The 18,253-nt window shown below is 41.5% G+C and overlaps 1 protein-coding gene across 1 annotated transcript in view; it reads right to left on the bottom strand.

The window, feature by feature from the left end:
• Window positions 1-18,253, bottom strand: part of LOC123765941 (tripartite motif-containing protein 5-like) — a 335,145-nt gene that overhangs the window by 295,480 nt on the left and 21,412 nt on the right. The window contains exon 2 of the mRNA XM_069337367.1: window positions 14,259-14,329. Coding sequence (XP_069193468.1) covers window positions 14,259-14,264 — 6 coding nt within the window. The 5' untranslated portion in view covers window positions 14,265-14,329. The remainder of the gene's footprint in view (window positions 1-14,258; window positions 14,330-18,253) is intronic.

Below are 18,253 nucleotides of genomic sequence, written 5' to 3'. Positions count from 1 at the left end.
TGAGTGAGGGTGGACAGATAAGGGAATACTGTTCTGTAAACCTCACTTGGTTTTCCTTCGTCTGTGTCGTTATAGTTCAGTGACCCATGACTTTGAAAGTTTCAGACTAATAAATCATTTCTAAAACCAATGCTTTAATAGCTTTTTATTATCCTAATTAAACTAAACTAAATAAAACCGAAAATATACTGTAATATGATAGACATCTGCTATTTGAGAAATTATTTGTTATTGGAACAACTCCAGCGTGAGCGAGTGGACGGGTCTAATCCCTGTACACACACCATGCGTTTCTCGTTTCAATTCGTCGCCACAGTTCAGTGACTACGGCTTCGAAATAATAAAATTAATAAATCATTTAATCAATGGTCATTTAACAGATGATGAGATTATACAAAATGTTACTGGCACTGTTGACGACGACGGAAAGGAAGATGAGGATGAGAATGATAGCAGTTTACAATCTGCTTCGTGTGCTGACGCATTGTTCTATGTTGAAAAACTTCGTTGATATTGTTTCACAAACTGACAATCCAGAGCTACCAGGCTTTTATCAACACCTAAGGACGATGAAAGATATTTGTCTCAAGGACATGACACAAAGAAGGAAACAAATGAAAATGAGTCAATATTTTTCACGAACTAGCAGCAAATCAATCAGCACAGCCGTACCCAGCACCAGCACAGCCGTACCCAGCACCAGCACAGCCGTACCCAGCACCAGCACAGCCGTACCCAGCACCAGCACAGCCGTACCCAGCACCAGCACAGCTGTACCCAGCACCAGCACAGCCGTACCCAGCACCAGCACAGCCGTACCCAGCACCAGCACAGCCGTACCCAGCACCAGCACAGCCGTACCCAGCACCAGCACAGCCGTACCCAGCACCAGCACAGCCGTACCCAGCACCAGCACAGCCGTACCCAGCACCAGCACAGCCGTACCCAGCACCAGCACAGCTGTACCCAGCACCAGCACAGCTGTACCCAGCACCAGCACAAAAGCAGCTGAAGCCAACACAGCAGCAGCGAGCACCAGCAAAGCTGATGCAAACATCTAAAAACATCGTGTGTGAAGTGAACAATTAGAATAAGTGTTAAATTTAAGTGTGTACATAGTGTTAAAATTAAAGTTGCAATAATTCTAATGTACAATAGTTTTCAAGAACTGTATTGTAGTACTCAACATACAGCAAAACCACTTTTAATAATACAGTGCTAACGGCTTAATGCACTGCAGTACCTATTTACTGTAGAGCATTCACAACTTCACAAAACTTCAAGATGGACATAACTCCAACAATAAGGTAAATACATGAATTACAGTATTTTTAGTAGAGTAGTAAAATATAGGTACAGTAAGTAATATGATACAATGCATTTTTATTGTGTGCAAGAAAAAAAAAAGACACTGACGCAAACGCCTCTTGAAGGTCACCTCTTGCAACGAATCCAACGCTCCAACGAACTGGGGGTGGTCCCATATAGTACGTTGAATCGAGGTTGTACTGTAAATAGATTTTCTGTGAATTTTGTTTAGTTGATAGTGGATGTAGGACCTCTGTTATTTTCACATTAAGGGGAGGGACAGCCTGGGGCCGACAGGTAGAACGAATTCCGCGGTGAAATGAATCAGCCTCGCCTCATATTGTTCTTTCAAGTGAGGACACACTGTACATCATCTTGTATATATTTTTGGTTACAGATTTTGTTTAGAAATATTATTAGGACAATAAAAAGTTATAAAAATACTTGTTTCATGACTCCTTTATTGTATTAGATGGAAATTCTCCAGGCTATTTCTGGCTGGCAATCTACTGCCACCTACAGAAGGATCTCTTGGGGAGGGAGGGAGGGAGGCAGTGAATGTGGGCAGGACAGAGGAAGTGAGCAGCAGTGAGAGTGACTCCCTCCCTTCAGGATTCCCTCCCTTCCTGGTGGTGGTGTACAACGAGTGTTAGGCCGCTGATCCAGCCAAATATCCACTAGTTCGGCTTCCTTGGACATTTTGGCTGGATAGGGAGATAACTTTATCCGGCCACGATTTTTGCCGGATTAGGGCGTTTTCCGGATTGGCTGATTCCGGATTAGTGGGTTTCTACAGTACTTAGGTAGAGTGGATATGAGGAACTTAAACGAAACACAGGGTACAGGATGCAATCAGACCTACTCATAGAAGGAAAGCAACAGGTAAAAGACCTGGGAATTATGATGTCTGACAACCTGACATTTAGTGAAAATAACTGAGCAAATATAGTGGCAGCCAGGAAAATGGTAGGATGGATTATGAGAACGTTCCAGAGATCAGCAATGCTAATTCTATTTAAATCACTAATGCTGTCCCATCTTAAGTATTGCTTGGTACTCACTTCCCCTTACAGACCAGGAGAGATCTCTGAATTAGAGGGAATACAGAGAACAAATACGGCATACATAGAAATGATAAAACATCTAAATTACTGGGACCGTCTCAAAGCTTTTAAATGCACTCTTTGGAAAGGAGAGGAGAGAGGTATCAAATACATGGAAGATACTTGAAGGCCAGGTCCCAAATTTGCACAGTAGAACAACAACATACTGGAGCGAAAGGTATGGAAGGAAATGCAGAATAGAACCAGTGAGTAGTAGATGTGCTATAGGCACAATCAGAGAGCACTGTCTAAACATTAGGGGTCCACAGCTGTTCAACACCGTACCAGTAAGCATTAGAAATATTGCCAGAACGAAGGAGGATGTATTCAAGAGGCACATGGACAGGTTCTTGCAAGAAGTGCCGGACCAACCAGGCTATAGTGGATATGTGGGCCTGCAGACTACTTCAAGCAACAGCCTGTTGGACCAAGTTATCAGAAGTCGAGCCTGGCCCCCCAAGTCAGGCTTGGGGAGTAGAAGAACTCCCGAAACCCTCTCCAGGTGTGCTCCGTATGAGAGAGAAACTTTAATGATACTATTAAAAGTCTATCAGAAAAGATAAAAACAGTCACCATAGCACCAGACAGATGCTCACTAAACTCGCTTATCCCAATGATAAGATCTCATTCAATAAACTACAAATAAAAAAAAAACTATACATTAACCCTTTAACCGCTAGGGGCTTTTTGGCCTGCAATACCACCAGGCACAACAACAACAAAAAATCCAAAAAATTCTTTCATCATATAAAAGTGTTCATTTGTGTTCCTTGATCATGGAAAAAATTAAAAAAAAAAATCACAGGCGACTTGTTTTGCCCGCTATAGGGCGGGGAAGTCTGGCAAAAAACCAGGCATTGACAGAGCAAGTGTCCGAGGCAGTCTGCTATGCCCGAGCTGTCAGGCGGGAGTTGCCACAAAGATATTATTACCTAATTATTTCAGTGTCTTTGATTTTTTCTTAGTTTTTTGCAGTAATATTATTCAATAAAGTGTAGTGATATATTTATATAATAAAATGTGTGAACCATCACTATACTCAAAATTATGGTGTGCATATCAGTGATTCAATTATTATGTTCATAAAACTATAAACAAATAGTTTTGCTGTTATTACACTATATTCACAGTATAAGTATATGTATGTTTTATTCGCCATAACGAACCACTAAGTTAGTATGGTGAGTCAAAAAGGAGCATGGAGTGGCTGCCCCGCAAGCACAATTAGGTGAGTACACAACAGCCACCCAGCCACTGGCCGCAACTCCCTCACCTTCTCACTCGCCAACATTCTCCTCCCACCATAATGTTTTTGCTTTTATTCACTATATACAGACATTATATACAGGCATACCTCAGAATACGAGTTTAATCCGTTCCTGGAGACGCCTCGCATTCCGAAAACTCGCATTCCGAAGTTAATTTCCCCATAAGAAATAAAGGGAAATGAATTAATCCGTTCCTGACTACCCCAAAAACCCCACATCAAACTAAATTTTTATACCTAATTTACCTAATTCATCTAAATAAACCTACAAAACTATGTTCCAGTTATTACTTACCTTGCTGTCGAGTGCTGTAGGCGTATGGAAGATGGTGAGGAGGAGGGAGGAGGAGAGGAGTTACTGTTTGGAAGGGGAGTCCCCTTCCATAATCACATCAGGCAGTGAGGACCTTTCTGGTGTGCTCTCCCTGGGACGTTTTACCTGAGTGCCACTAGGTCCTGGTTGAGGCTCACTGCTCGATTTCCTCACCACAAATCTGTCCATGGAAGCTTGCTTTTCCCTTCTTCGCAAGCTGTCTCTGTAGTAAGGCATCACATTGTCATTGAAAGGATTAAGACAACGGCCTACTACAGCTTTCTCTGGGCGAGTCTGTTCAATAGTTGTTTGAATCTCTTCCCACATCTGACACACCTTCTTAATTACTGCAGAAGGGACATTCGCTGGTGCTGCTGCCACCTCCTCCTCCACTGCAGAATCATTCGCTGCTGCGTTGGCTTGCTGTTCCTGTTGAAGGGCTAGGAGTTCTTCGGTGGTCAGTTCTTCGTTGTGTTCTTCCACCAACTCCTCCACATCATCACCATCCAATTCCAAGCCCATTTGCTGGCCTAGACTAACAATTTCCTCAACAATAGGCGCATCATTTATAGGCTCAAACCCCTCAAAGTCTAGTTCTCTCACACCTTCAGGCCACAATTTTCTTCAGCCAGAGATCAGGGTTCTTTGAGTCACTTCTTGCCAGGCTTTGTCAACGAGTTTTAAAGCACTACAAATGTTAAAATGCTCTCTCCAGAACTCTTTGAGGGTGAGGTTTGTGGCTTCAGTCACTTCAAAACATTTCCGGAAAAGTGCCCTTTCATACAGTTTCTTAAAATTCGCTATGATTTTCTGGTCCATAGGCTGAATTAGAGGAGTGGTGTTAGGAGGAAGGAATTTAACTGTGAGGAATTTATTGTATCTAGGCAACAAATCATCTTCCAAGCCTGGAGGATGAGCAGGAGCATTGTCAAGGAGAAGCACGGCTTTGAGTGGCAATTGTTTCTCCTGCAGATATTTTTCTATGGCAGGGCACAGCACTTCATTCACCCACTCTGAAAAAATAAGCCTAGTCACCCATGCTTTTTTATTAGACTTCCACATCACACACAAATGGGTTTTCTGCACATTATACTGTTTGAAAACCCTTGGATATTCAGAATGATACACTAGCAAGGGTTTAATTTTCAAATCGCCACTCGCATTTCCACACAGCACAAGCGTAAACCTATCTTTCATAGGCTTGTGTCCAGGCAAGGATTTTTCCTCCTTGGTAATGTATGTCCTCTTAGGCATTCTTTTCCAAAACAGTCCTGTTTCATCACAATTAAACACTTGTTGCGGTAGGTATCCCTCAGCCTCTGCAAACTCTTTAAATTCGTCAATAAATCGTCCAGCGGCTGGTTTGTCTGAGCTGGCTGCCTCCCCATGCCTTGTAACACTATGGATACCACTTCTCTTTCTAAATTTTTCAAACCAGCCCCTGCTTGCCTTAAACTCTTTCTTATCTGCATCACTCGTTGCAGGGGTCTTCTTTAGAAGGTCTTCGTGCAACACCCTGGCTTTCTCACAAATAATGGCCTCCGAAACACTATCACCCCTCAACTCCTTGTCGTGTATCCAAATTAATAACAACTTTTCCACTTCTTCAAGTATTTGTGGTCTTTGTGCCGTTAATGTTCTTACTCCTTTTGCCACTTTAGCACCCATAATCTTATTTTTCTTCTTAAGTATAGTGCATATTGTTGATGTGGCTTTGTTGTACTGCCTACAAAGTTCAACAACACGTGTACCGTTCTCATGCTTCCGAATGATCTCTTGTTTCTCCTCTATTGTCATCCTCACATGAGCTTTCTGGCCTTTATCCTTACCACTGGCTTTCTTGGGACCCATGGTGAGATATTAATAACAAATTGTATAGACAAATCACCAAAAATCCAACAAAACACTGAAAATCCGCGAGAAGAATTGATGTGGGGGTAGTCACTGAGCGCGAGACAATGGTAAACTGAGGGGCGGTGGGGCAGAAGGGCGACGATCGCCGAACCACCACGCGCTAGGTCGGCCTGTACGCGTATCAACAAACTCGCGTCCCGAAGTAACCCTCGCCTTCCGAGACAAATTTTTGGAGTAAATACTGTTCGTCTTCCGAAAACCTCGCATACAGGGACACTCGCATTCCGAGGTACCACTGTATAAGTATCTACATGTGTTGTTCACCATAACTGTACATCTAAGCTGGTATAGTGAGTTCAGGCAATAAGAGACGTAGCTACACACACACATTCAGCTGGTGGCTGCCTCTCTCACTGGTTCAAGGGCCAGATGCCTAATATTTCTTCTCTAACAATACTGTTTGTGGTGTTATTACACTATATACACACACATTATATATAAGAATCTACATGTTTTATTCACCATAACTGTACAAATAAGCTGGTATAGTGCCCAAAGACCAAAGTGGCCACCAGTACACAACATGACTTGTTGTGCAGATGACACCACCTACCTCACCAAATGGCTGCTACCAACACACTCCTATTACTGTTATTACACTCTATACACACGTTATATATAAGTATCTACATTTGTGTTGACCATAGCAAACCACTAAGCTGGTATGGTGAGAGTAGACAGTAAAAGGTGGTCATACAGAGTCAGCAGACAATGCTACCTCCCTCCCCACCAAGATTACTCCTCCCACCACAGCGCTAATTATCACCACAATCCTGCTATTATCAGAATCATGGTCATTTTTATCACAGTCAGGAGGTCTTCTGTAAAACTATCATCGCTAAATAATACCATGTACATATATATATATTTTGACATTTTCAGGCGATGCTGTGGTCACAAGCTGAACAGTAGTGCTGTGAGCTCATGCTGCGTGTGCCAGCCTTGGTGGCTCACTCAGAACTGAAGCTCTCAAATGAGGATATGTTAACCCACCATTTTTTTTCTAGGTGGCGTCTGTTTACTATCAGCCGTGGCTGGACTACAGCTGCCCCTGTCCCTTGCGGGGCATATAAAATTGTGCGCTAGACCCTTAATTGTACATGTATGTATTGCGTGGTGTTTGGGAAAGTTACTCCCATTGTATATGTATGTATTCCGCGGTTTAAGGGGTTAATGAGTGCCTACCCAAGCAGCGTTGATCCTCCTCTACAGAATGCATCATATTCGCAAACAAAATCCAAATTTTATCAAGCAGTGCTACACCAGGAATGGAACGATCATTGCTAAGAAAGAAGAGGCAAAATACATGAAATAAAAAATGTCCAACAATTATAGGCTTTCTTTGTTGATTGTGACATAACTGGAAACCAGCAAACTTCCAATGTCATTGCTGAAACTAACACATGAGTGACCAAGCCTTACCTAGCCTAACCGTATTTAAATTGAGGCTTTTTTATATTGTTATATTAATTAATAAATGCTTCTTTTTTATATTATTCGCCTCAATTTCATGTAATTTACCCTCTTATAACTATTACTACAATGACTTCAATTTTATAAAATGTAATATTTTTTTGAATGCTTAATTTGTCTAGTTATCAGATTCTTAGTTTACAATATTTGCAACTTACTAATTTATCTGTTGATACTAACACTTCAATTTCCCAAAATGTTATAAACCTTGAACTCTTAATTTGTTAAATCATCTGAATCTTTAATTCATTACTTTGTGAATTAAAAATTAATAATTTAATTTCTCACTTATATATCTGCCCATTAATATTAGCTACTAGTCTTGCTTGTTGTCTAATATTCCAGTATTGTTAATGGATTCTTAAGCTTTAAGTACATCAGTGTTTCCAGCCCATATGTGTTTGTTTCTATTGCATACCCTTATCCAACTTGTCTTATTACCATATGATATTACTGTATTACAATTAAGAGATTACTGAATTTTTAATTTGATTAATTATGTATCCTTTTTTATTAATTATTTGAATCTGAATCCATTTGTTTATTCATAATCTTAATCTAATTGTCTAATTCTAACTTTGTTCACTCTTTTTTTTTTTTTGCCTGTTTATATTACATATCCTTGCCCATCTTGTATTACCATATAATATTCATGTATTACAATATTAAATTAATTCTTAACTTAGCTAATTATTTGTATTCCGATTGATTAATTATTTGAATCTCAATTTATTTACTCTAGAAATCTTAATTTGATTAATTATCTAATTTCCCACTCTTCTGTTCTTTATTATTTTTACCTTTATGTCTGCTAAATTTTATTACTTATATACATTATCTGATAAATTTTATTACTTACATATCTGCTGAATAATATTTGCAATCACTTCTCTATTCTTGTATTTTTTCTTTCCAAATACAGTGCATCATCACTCTAACAGACCCCACTCTAACGAATTGCCGGATGGTCCGAACGAATTGCATTTGGCACTAAATGTTAAGTGGAACATAAAAAAATTCATTTGTGTCGTTCCACTTATGATGATGACCTAGTCCGGCATGGTAGGGCTGTGAGAGCTGTGTACTGTACACATTCTCCACATCATTCACTTCAATATCCGTATCACTACTATCAGACACCTGTGTAAGATCTTTTTCCAGATTTGGGTTATCAAAATCATTGGAATGCTCATCTTCAAGCAATATACCCTGTATTCCAACATCAGATGGTGTTTCTTAAAAACATGGCCAACTAGGAATTGGGAGCTTGATATGGATGAATATGACATGGTTGCTACCTTGAATATGAGCCTGCTTATGACCGAGGGGAATGCTGGGAATTTTTTTCAATCTGGCAAACACCTCAGGAATCCATCTTGTACCCAAGTTAACATTGCGTTGGACAGGTGTTTGGGAGCCAGAGGCACGTGTGCCACCCATTGTTGCTCACTCAGTACCAACCCAGCCAGCAGCCGTAGGACATTCTGGGAATTTTTTCCAAGATGGCTACCTCTCACTGGAGGTCCTAAGAGTCCATTTCGTACCCAACCTACCGCGAGCGCATTTCAACCGTGTACGAAAAAATAAAATATACTTTTGTCGGTTGGCGCAGTAATTGGCGAATGGCATTTGTCGTTTGGCTCAGTGCAGTGGTTAAGGTGTTGTGTGCATCCCCTGATCGAGCAAAATTAGGCGCTATTTGCATTTCAGAGGGTTAATACACTCAACATAACTGGTTAATAACACCATGATTAACCCTTAACCCTTACACTGCTCAGGGGTCCTTGGGACATTTACACCCCTGTGCGCAAGAAAAAAAAAATTCAAAAATTTTTTTTCGTCTTCTAAACATGTAAATTTGTGTCCCCTGATCACGGAAAAAATAAAAAAAAGATCGTAGGTGACATATTTTGGGCGCAATTGATTGAGGAAGTCTGGCAAAAAGTGGGCGTTGACAGAGCGGTCGTCAGACCCGGTCAGCGTCACCTGCGTTGACAGATGGGAGTTGCCACAAAGATATTATTACCTAATTGTTTCAATGTCTCCGATTGATTTTTTCTTAGTTTTTTTGCAGTAATATTATTCAATAGTGTGTATTGTAATATATTTATATAATAAAAGTGGTTAATAATCGCTATACTCAAAAGTATGATGTGCATATTAGTGATTCAATTATTATGTTTATAAAACTATAAACAAATAGTTTTGCTGCTATTACACTCTATACACAGGTTATATATAAGTATTGGCATGTTTTGGCCACCATAACGAACCACTAAGTTGGTATTGAGTCGAAAAGCAACGAGGAGTTACCGCCACACACCAGCCAGCCACTCGCTGCCACTCCCTCAACACACGCACTAGCCTTTCTCCCCCAACAATACCATTTGTGGTGTTATTACACTATATACAGATGTTATATATAAGTATGTATATATTTTGTTCACCACAACTGTACAGCTAACCTGATATAGTTAGTTCAGGCACTAAGAGTCGTCGCTATACACAGATGGCGGCTCCCTCACTCATTCAAGGTCACACGCACTAAACTTTCTCCCCCAACAATACCATTTGTGGTGTTATTACACTATATACAGACGTTATATATAAGTATGTATATATTTTGTTCACCACAACTGTACAGCTAAGCTGATATAGTTAGTTCAGGCACTAAGAGTCGTCGCTATACACAGATGGCGGCTGGCGGCTCCCTCACTCTTTCAAGGTCACACGCACTAAACTTTCTCCCCCAACGATACCTTTTGCAGTGTTATTACCCTATATACACATATTATATATAAATATCTACATGTTCTATGCACCGTAACTGTACACCTAAGCTTGTAGTGCGCCCAAAGAGCATAGTGGCCACCCTCTAAACAGCTAGACAAATCATGCAGACGACGTCACCTCCGTCACCCATATGGCTCCTCCCAGCATAATCCTTTTGCTGTTATTACACTAATACACACATTATATATAAGTATCTACATTTGTGTTCACCATAGAGAACCACTGACCTGGTATGGTGAATGCAAACAATAACAGGTGGCCACACAGTCAGTAAACGATGCTGTCTCCCTCCGTCTCTCAGCATCACTCCTCCCACAGCACTAATTATTACAACAATCCTGCTATTATCACAACCCTGGTTATTTATATCACAGTCATGGGTCATCTGTAATATTGTCATCCCTAAATAATAACAATTATATATTTATTTTGACATTTTTCGGCGATGCTGTGGTCACAAGCTGAACATCAATGCTGTTCGCTCATGCTGCGTGCGCCGGCCTTGGTTGCTCCAACAGTACTGTGCCTCTCACACTTGAGAATATTGCCCACGATTTTTTTTTAAAATGGCATCTGTTTACAAGAGCCCTGAGGAAGCTACTGTGAACCCCGTGTAGCCGCGGGCCATTTGAATCAGGCCTGGCACCCTATGGCGTATATATATGCCATGCGCACCATGGGACATGTTACTCAGGGCGTATATATACGCCATGCGCAGTTTAAGGGTTAAACTGCGCAACATGTCATATGATGTGTTGAGTAACTTGCTATAAATTGTGCATCACGTCACATCACATGATGGAATACCGCGCAAGATTTGAATAGCCAGCGGGGTAGGGGGTCCTCCCCATATGCTGCCCCAGGGGCTATAGTAAACAGCTGCCATTTTGTAAAAAAAATCCAATTCACGTTACCAACATATGGGAGGCCCCAATTACCCAGCGGTCACCATGGCGAATGCACGGCCAAATGCCTCCCGAGCACACACCACGCAATCACTTATTCAAGAGCAAATAACTAGTGAATTATTTTCTGATGGTGAGGAAAGTGATTTTGATGACCCTGACATTGATAAGGACTACAGACAATTGACTGATGATAGTAGCACAGACAGTGAATATGAGATACAGCCTCCTCCCATGGCGAGGCCTACACGCTCACCCGTGCCTCCTCGCCCAGTGTCTACTCCAATTCACCCACGACCACACAGTTCTTCTGCTTAGAGTATGAGGATATTTTGGGCGATGAGTCAGAGGAATGTGACTCATTTTCTGGTTTTAGTGAAGTGGATTCAGAGCATAGTGTTACCGTGCCTGTTGCTAGTACCAGTGGTGATACTGGGCGAGAATTTGTCGCGTCAGCAGCGTCTCGCCCAGCCAAGCGCCGCCGCATGGCACCACATGAGGAACCAAGACCCTCATGTTCAAGTGATTTCACCTTACGTACACATAGCGCCCGTACTTAGCGTAAACGGACTTCAACTCCTGGTCCATGGTGTGCAACGCTTCCTCACTGTTGTGCCACTGTTGCATCTAACAGGACAGTAGGTGTACTTGTGTGGAGTGATGGTGACGATTTTATTCCTCTAATTCCTGCCTTTGACAATAAAGACGTTGGGATTACAGACTTTTTCCCTGATAATGGTGAGGACATGTGTGAAATAGATTACTTTACAGCATTTTATGATGAGCCGCTCATGGAATATATTGTACACCAAACGAACCTTCATGCGGCTCATCTCATTGGAAAAGAGATAACAGAATATTCACGATTGCAGCGTTGGAAAAACACTACTGTAGGTGAAATATATGTATTTTTGGCAATATGTATGTTGATGAAACATTGTGTCAAACATGCTATCACAGATTATTTTTTTTTTTTTTTTTTTTATATATATATACAAGAGTTGTTACATTCTTGTACAGCCACTAGTACGCGTAGCGTTTCGGGCAAGTCCTTAATCCTATGGTCCCTGGAATACGATCCCCTGCCGCGAAGAATCGTTTTTTCATCCAAGTACACATTTTACTGTTGCGTTAAACAGAGGCTACAGTTAAGGAATTGCGCCCAGTAAATCCTCCCCGGCCAGGATACGAACCCATGACATATCGCTCGCGGAACGCCAGGCGAGTGTCTTACCACTACACCACGGAGACTGCACACAACATTATTGGAGCAAAGACCAGACTATCCAACACCTTTCTCCAGGAAATATATGTCCCGAGACAAGTTTCAGATACTCCTCAAGTGTCTTCATTTTGCAAGTAATGAGGACTGGACAGAGGATGATAGACTTTGGAGAGTCAGGCACTATATGAATGAAGTGATTGGAAAATTCAGAGATTTCTACGTACCAGCAGAGAAGCTGCTGATTGGCGACTCCCTTGTGCTTTTCAGAGGATGTGTTGCATTCAAGCAGTATATTCCCTCCAAACACAACAGATTTGGATTGAAATTCTTTGTTCTTTGTGACTGTGAAACAGGATACGTGTTACACATGATTCTGTATTCTGCTAGTGATGTAGACATTCCCGGTAATGACCAACATGGTTTCTCAGGTAGTGTGGTAAAGTCACTGATGGTACCATGGATAAACAAGGACCACATTTTATACAAGGATAACTGCTATACAAGTCCCTTGCAAGCTAGGTTCTTGATTTCAAATAGAACTGGATTGTTTGGCACAGTAAAGCCAAGAAGGGAAATGCCAGTGTTTGACAATAAACTTGAAGTTGGTGACTGCCAGCTAAGAAAAAGTGATCAAATACTCTCAGTTAGGTGGAAAGACATGAGAGAAGTGAACTTGCTGACAACCGTTCATGATGGTGCAATGGTGAACAGTGGCAAGGTGAACCGAGTAACGTAAGAACCAGTATATAAGCCAGATTGTGTTCTTGACTATAATGTCAACATGCATTTGGTTGATAAATCTGACATGATGGTGGGCACTGTCGAGTGTGTGCGGGAAATCACTGAAGTGGACGAAAAAAGTGTTTTTCCATCTTGTTGACATAAGCATGCTGAACAGCTATAATATGTATCTGGTGAAAACTGAACATAAACCAAATTTCCGTTTGTTTGCTTTTACACTTGGACACAGTTATTAGCAAAGTTTGGCAAAGATATTTCTGGCATACAAAGACCCATCATGAATCCAGTGTTGCAGCATGCTGCTACACCCAGGCTCACTCACACGGAGTGCTTTCAAGCACACAGACTAAAACATTTGCCACCAGCTGGAAAGCGTGCAATAGGCCAACGTGATTGCTTAGTTTGTAGAACAAAAAAAAAAAAAAAAAAAAAAAAAAAGAGATCAGAAATGCAAACTTGTGCAAACATGGTGTGAAGCGTGTGCAGTTCCATTATGTGCTGTCAACTGCTTCAACACCTACCACTCTCTCCAAGACTTCTTAAATGTGCAATAATATTGCAAAAACCTGTAAATAGTGTGTGCATGTGTGTGTAAATATAATAATGAACAATGTGAATACATATTATATTGGCATAATGGGAAAACATTTTTGTGCACATGTGTATACTCAATGTATGCAACATTTATTACCATTGAACATGAAGTAACATTATATGCAACACAATTAGTGAATATTTGTGATAAAATATGTGTAGACACTAAATAATGCCATGAAAATAAATTCGTGACAATTCTGGCTGCTTGAAGACCGCGTGCGACATCTCTGGGACGCACCTTGCATGAGCCAGCATGCAGGGTGCGACGTCATCGCTCATACTGTCGGCTCATTTATGTCATTTGTAAGTACAGTACGATTATTTTTTTTTCCTCTCTCGTGGTCAGGGAACACATATTAACAGATTAGGAATATTTTTTTATGCGCCTGTGGGTGACAAGGGGCAAATAGCCCTTAGGAACACAAAAGTTAATACACTCACCATCACAGGGTAATGACAATATGATTAATACAATCACAACCACTGGTAAATGACAACACCAACATTAATACACTAGATAATGAAAATATCTTGATTAATTCACTCACAATCACTGGTTATTGACATCAACATGATAAACACACACACTGGTAGTACAGTAAGAATAAAATGTCCTTACCATCATTAATGGGCAAAAGTTGTGTTTGCTATCGTCCTTGGTAGCCGAGCAGAGACTGGAAGCAGTATTACCTATTAAGGCAAAATAAAACAAATTTAAGGTTTCTATGACTAAATTTTTCCCACCAAAACATAGTAAATGTTAAGAAAAATTAAATAATTTTTTTAGGTATTGTGCTTTGAGCAAAAGTAAGGAGGGCAGGCAGGAGTAAGGAGGGTGGGCAGGAGTAGGGAGGGTGGGGAAGGAGTAAGGAGGGTGGGCAGGAGTAAGGAGGGTGGGGCAGGAGTAAGGAGGGTGGGCATGAGTAAGGAGGGTGGGCAGGAGTAAGGAGGGTGGCCAGGAGTAAGGAGGGTTGGCAGGAATAAGGAGGGTGGGCAGGAGTAAGGAGGGTGGGCAGGAGTAAGGAGGGTGGGCAGGAGTAAGGAGGGTGGCCAGGAGTAAGGAGGGTGGGCAGGAGTAAGGAGGGTGGGCAGGAGTAAGGAGGGTGGGCAGGAGTAAGGAGGGTGGCCAGGAATAAGGAGGGTGGGCAGGAGTAAGGAGGGTTGGCAGGAATAAGGAGGGTAGCCAGGAGTTAGGAGGGTGGCCAGGAGTAAGGAGGGTGGGCAGGAGTAAGGAGGGTGGGCAGAAGTAAGGAGGGTGGGCAGGAATAAGGAGGGTGGGCAGGAGTAAGGAGGGTGGGCAGGAGTAAGGAGGTAGCCAGGAATAAGGAGGGTAGCCAGGAGTAAGGAGGGTGGGCAGGAGTAAGGAGGGTGGGCAGGAGTAAGGAGGGTGGGCAGGAATAAGGAGGGTGGGCAGGAGTAAGGAGGGTGGGCAGGAGTAAGGAGGGTGGGCAGGAATAAGGAGGGTGGGCAGGAGTAAGGAGGGTGGGCAGGAGTAAGGAGGGTGGCCAGGAGTAAGGAGGGTGGCCAGGAGTAAGGAGGGTGGGCAGGAGTAAGGAGGGTGGGCAGGAATAAGGAGGGTGGGCAGGAGTAAGGAGGGTGGGCAGGAGTAAGGAGGGTGGCCAGGAGTAAGGAGGGTGGGCAGGAGTAAGGAGGGTTGGCAGGAATAAGGAGAGTGGGCAGGAGTAAGGAGGGTGGGCAGGAGTAAGGAGGGTGGGCAGGAGTAAGGAGGGTGGCCAGGAGTAAGGAGGGTGGGCAGGAGTAAGGAGGGTGGGCAGGAGTAAGGAGGGTGGGCAGGAATAAGGAGGGTGGGCAGGAATAACGAGGGTGGGCAGGAGTAAGGAGGGTGGGCAGGAGTAAGGAGGGTGGGCAGGAGTAAGGAGGGTGGGCAGGAGTAAGGAGGGTGGGCAGGAGTAAGGAGGGTGGACAGGAGTAAGGAGGGTGGGCAGGAGTAAGGAGGGTGGGAAGGAGTAAGGAGGGTGGGCAGGAGTAAGGAGGGTGGGCAGGAAAGTGGAAGTGGGTATGGGCGGATTCTCGGTTGCCACCCCTCCCCTCTCTAACAGCCTACGTAATATAAACCACGTGCATTAATCCTTAAGCTGCTACAGCCTGGGCTGTAAAAGCTGGGGCTGGGCAAAAAATATTTGAATTATGTGAAAATTAATATAAAATGTTAAACAAATCTCCAACTTATTGGCATTAGCGTCATAAAAGTTTCACCCTAATATTTTCAGAAATGTATTTTAGAAATTTTTTTTTAAAAAGGAGAACATTTTGTTGATAAGGAGAACTGCTCCTATTAACTGGAACTGAGGGATAATGCAGTAATAAAGAGATACAAGCACTTGTCCAATGTACAAAGAAGAAGAATAGTAGCAAGAAGTATCCACAAAGTGGATATGCAGCTGGTGTCTGTATATCATTGCTGAGTAATACATAATAATACCAATAACAATGAGTATGTTATCATGCTCTATTTTGTTATATATCATAAAAATGCATTGCCTAATGTTAATATCTGTTACTGTCACCAATATCCAAAAAAATATATATTTTTTTTGTCTCCTTTGTTTATTATTTCATTTTGTTGTAACCTCTACATCTTGGAGAGTACATACCCATCCCTAACTATGTCAAGATAGAATGAAATTGGTCACCAAATAAATCAGTCACAACTGGCAGAACTTGGGACTGAATTTTTTTTGACTGAGTTTTTCACAGATTTCAAATTCTATTTTCTTTGTCTCTTTAGGCGGTTTTGATGATTAGGGACCAGATTAGGGCTTTATCACTTTTATAAAGTATACATTTTTATCCCCTAAATCATTTTAATTTTCCCTACATTTAGTTTTTTGAGGTTATTTTTTCTTAACATCATTTCAACACATATTGACCTACAACTTTCACATAGACCTACAACTTTCACATATTCGAGTACGAATGCCAAACAACGTTTATTAAAACATATAAGTAAATTAATGAATTAGAACTACCTTATTCATTGTTGATAACTTCAACTTCAATTATCTCAAACTTTGAGTCAGCTTCAAAAAATTCAACTTCTGACTGATACCTGGTTGATGGGGTTCTGGGAGTTCTTCTACTCCCCCAAGTCCGGCCTGAGGCCAGGCTTGACTTGTGAGTGTTTGATCCACCAGGCTGTTGCTTGGAGCGGCCCGCAGCCCACATATCCACCACCGCCCGGACTGATTCTCACCATTTTTACAAATAACATTCACAGTTGTCTGTTCTACAATCCTATTAGAATGGATTTTTCACAAACCCTAAACGTTTGTAGTTATCAATTTTTTTCTAAATTTGGCGCATAATTCAAATGCCACATTGACGATTTTTTTTACAGTAAACTAAACTGAAAACATATATTCTAAATCTATGAAAATGAAGATCATATACTATTCTGAGAGCATAATAACACCAAATGAACAATTGGTGATAGTAAATATTTTTGCAGCTGATCTCAAAATCTGAAGTTTTCAATATTCAATTTTATAATTATTTTTTATTTTCTTATTTTTTAAGTTACGTTTGTGATCATTTAGACAAAGTTGCAGGATTTGCTAGTATGCACAAAAAATTGGAAAGCATTAGAGCAAATTTGAGAAATTGAACTTTGCCATCATTGCTAAATTAACATCGCCTGATGGCAAAATAACATGTATGGCTTTACCACCAAACACTACATCTGTAATACAACTCATGGATTAAGGGTTATCTATGCTCTCAAAAGGCTTTGTCTGGCTAATGTCTGAGGCTAATGCCTGAGCTATGAATTTAGACATTATGGAAGTTCTGCTCTCTGAGGAAGACGAGATACTTAACCACTGCACTGCGCAACGAGCTTGTAGGCGCTCGACGGGTGGTGCGTAACACACCTCAGGGATCTTATAGGTATAGCATATGATTCAAAACTCCCGCAGCTACATGGGGTTCACATCAGCCTCATCAGGGCTCTTATAAACAGACGCCATTTAAAAAAAAAATCGTGGGCAACATTCCCGGGTGTAAGAGCCTCAGTACTGAGTGAGCAACCAAGGCTGGCGCATGCAGCATGAGCTCACAGCACTGCTGTTCAGCTTGTGACCACAGCATTGCCAAATAATGTCAAAATATATATGTAATTGGTATTATTTAGCCATGATAGGACGATAATAGCAGGATTGTGGTGATAATTAGTGTTGTGCATAGTATTGTGGGAGGTGGAATTTTGGTGAGGGAGGGAGGGAATCGAGGTAGCGTCAGTGTGTGGCAGCCACTCTTGTTTTGCTCACCATACTAGCTTAGTGGTTCACTATGGTGAACACAAATGTAGATACATATATATAATGTGTGTGTATATAGTGTAATAACAGCAACAGGAGTATATTGGGAGGAATCATTTTGGTGAGGAAGGTGGCGTCGTACTCGTAGCGTTGTCTTCTGCTGTGTGACTTGTCATGCAGTGTATGGTGGCCACTGTTCTGTTTGGACATAATACGAGTTTAGTTGTATGGTTATGGTGAATAAAACATGTTGATATTTATACATAATGTGTGTAAATAGTGTAATAAAAACAATAACAGTATGGTGGGAGGAGGAATGTTGGCGAGTAAGGTGTTG

Source organism: Procambarus clarkii, chromosome 37, assembly GCF_040958095.1.
Source record: "Procambarus clarkii isolate CNS0578487 chromosome 37, FALCON_Pclarkii_2.0, whole genome shotgun sequence".
In the NCBI taxonomy this organism is placed as follows: Eukaryota; Metazoa; Arthropoda; class Malacostraca; order Decapoda; family Cambaridae; genus Procambarus; species Procambarus clarkii.
The sequence above is the reverse complement of the archived record's forward strand: the minus strand, read 5'-3'. Positions and strand labels throughout refer to the sequence as shown.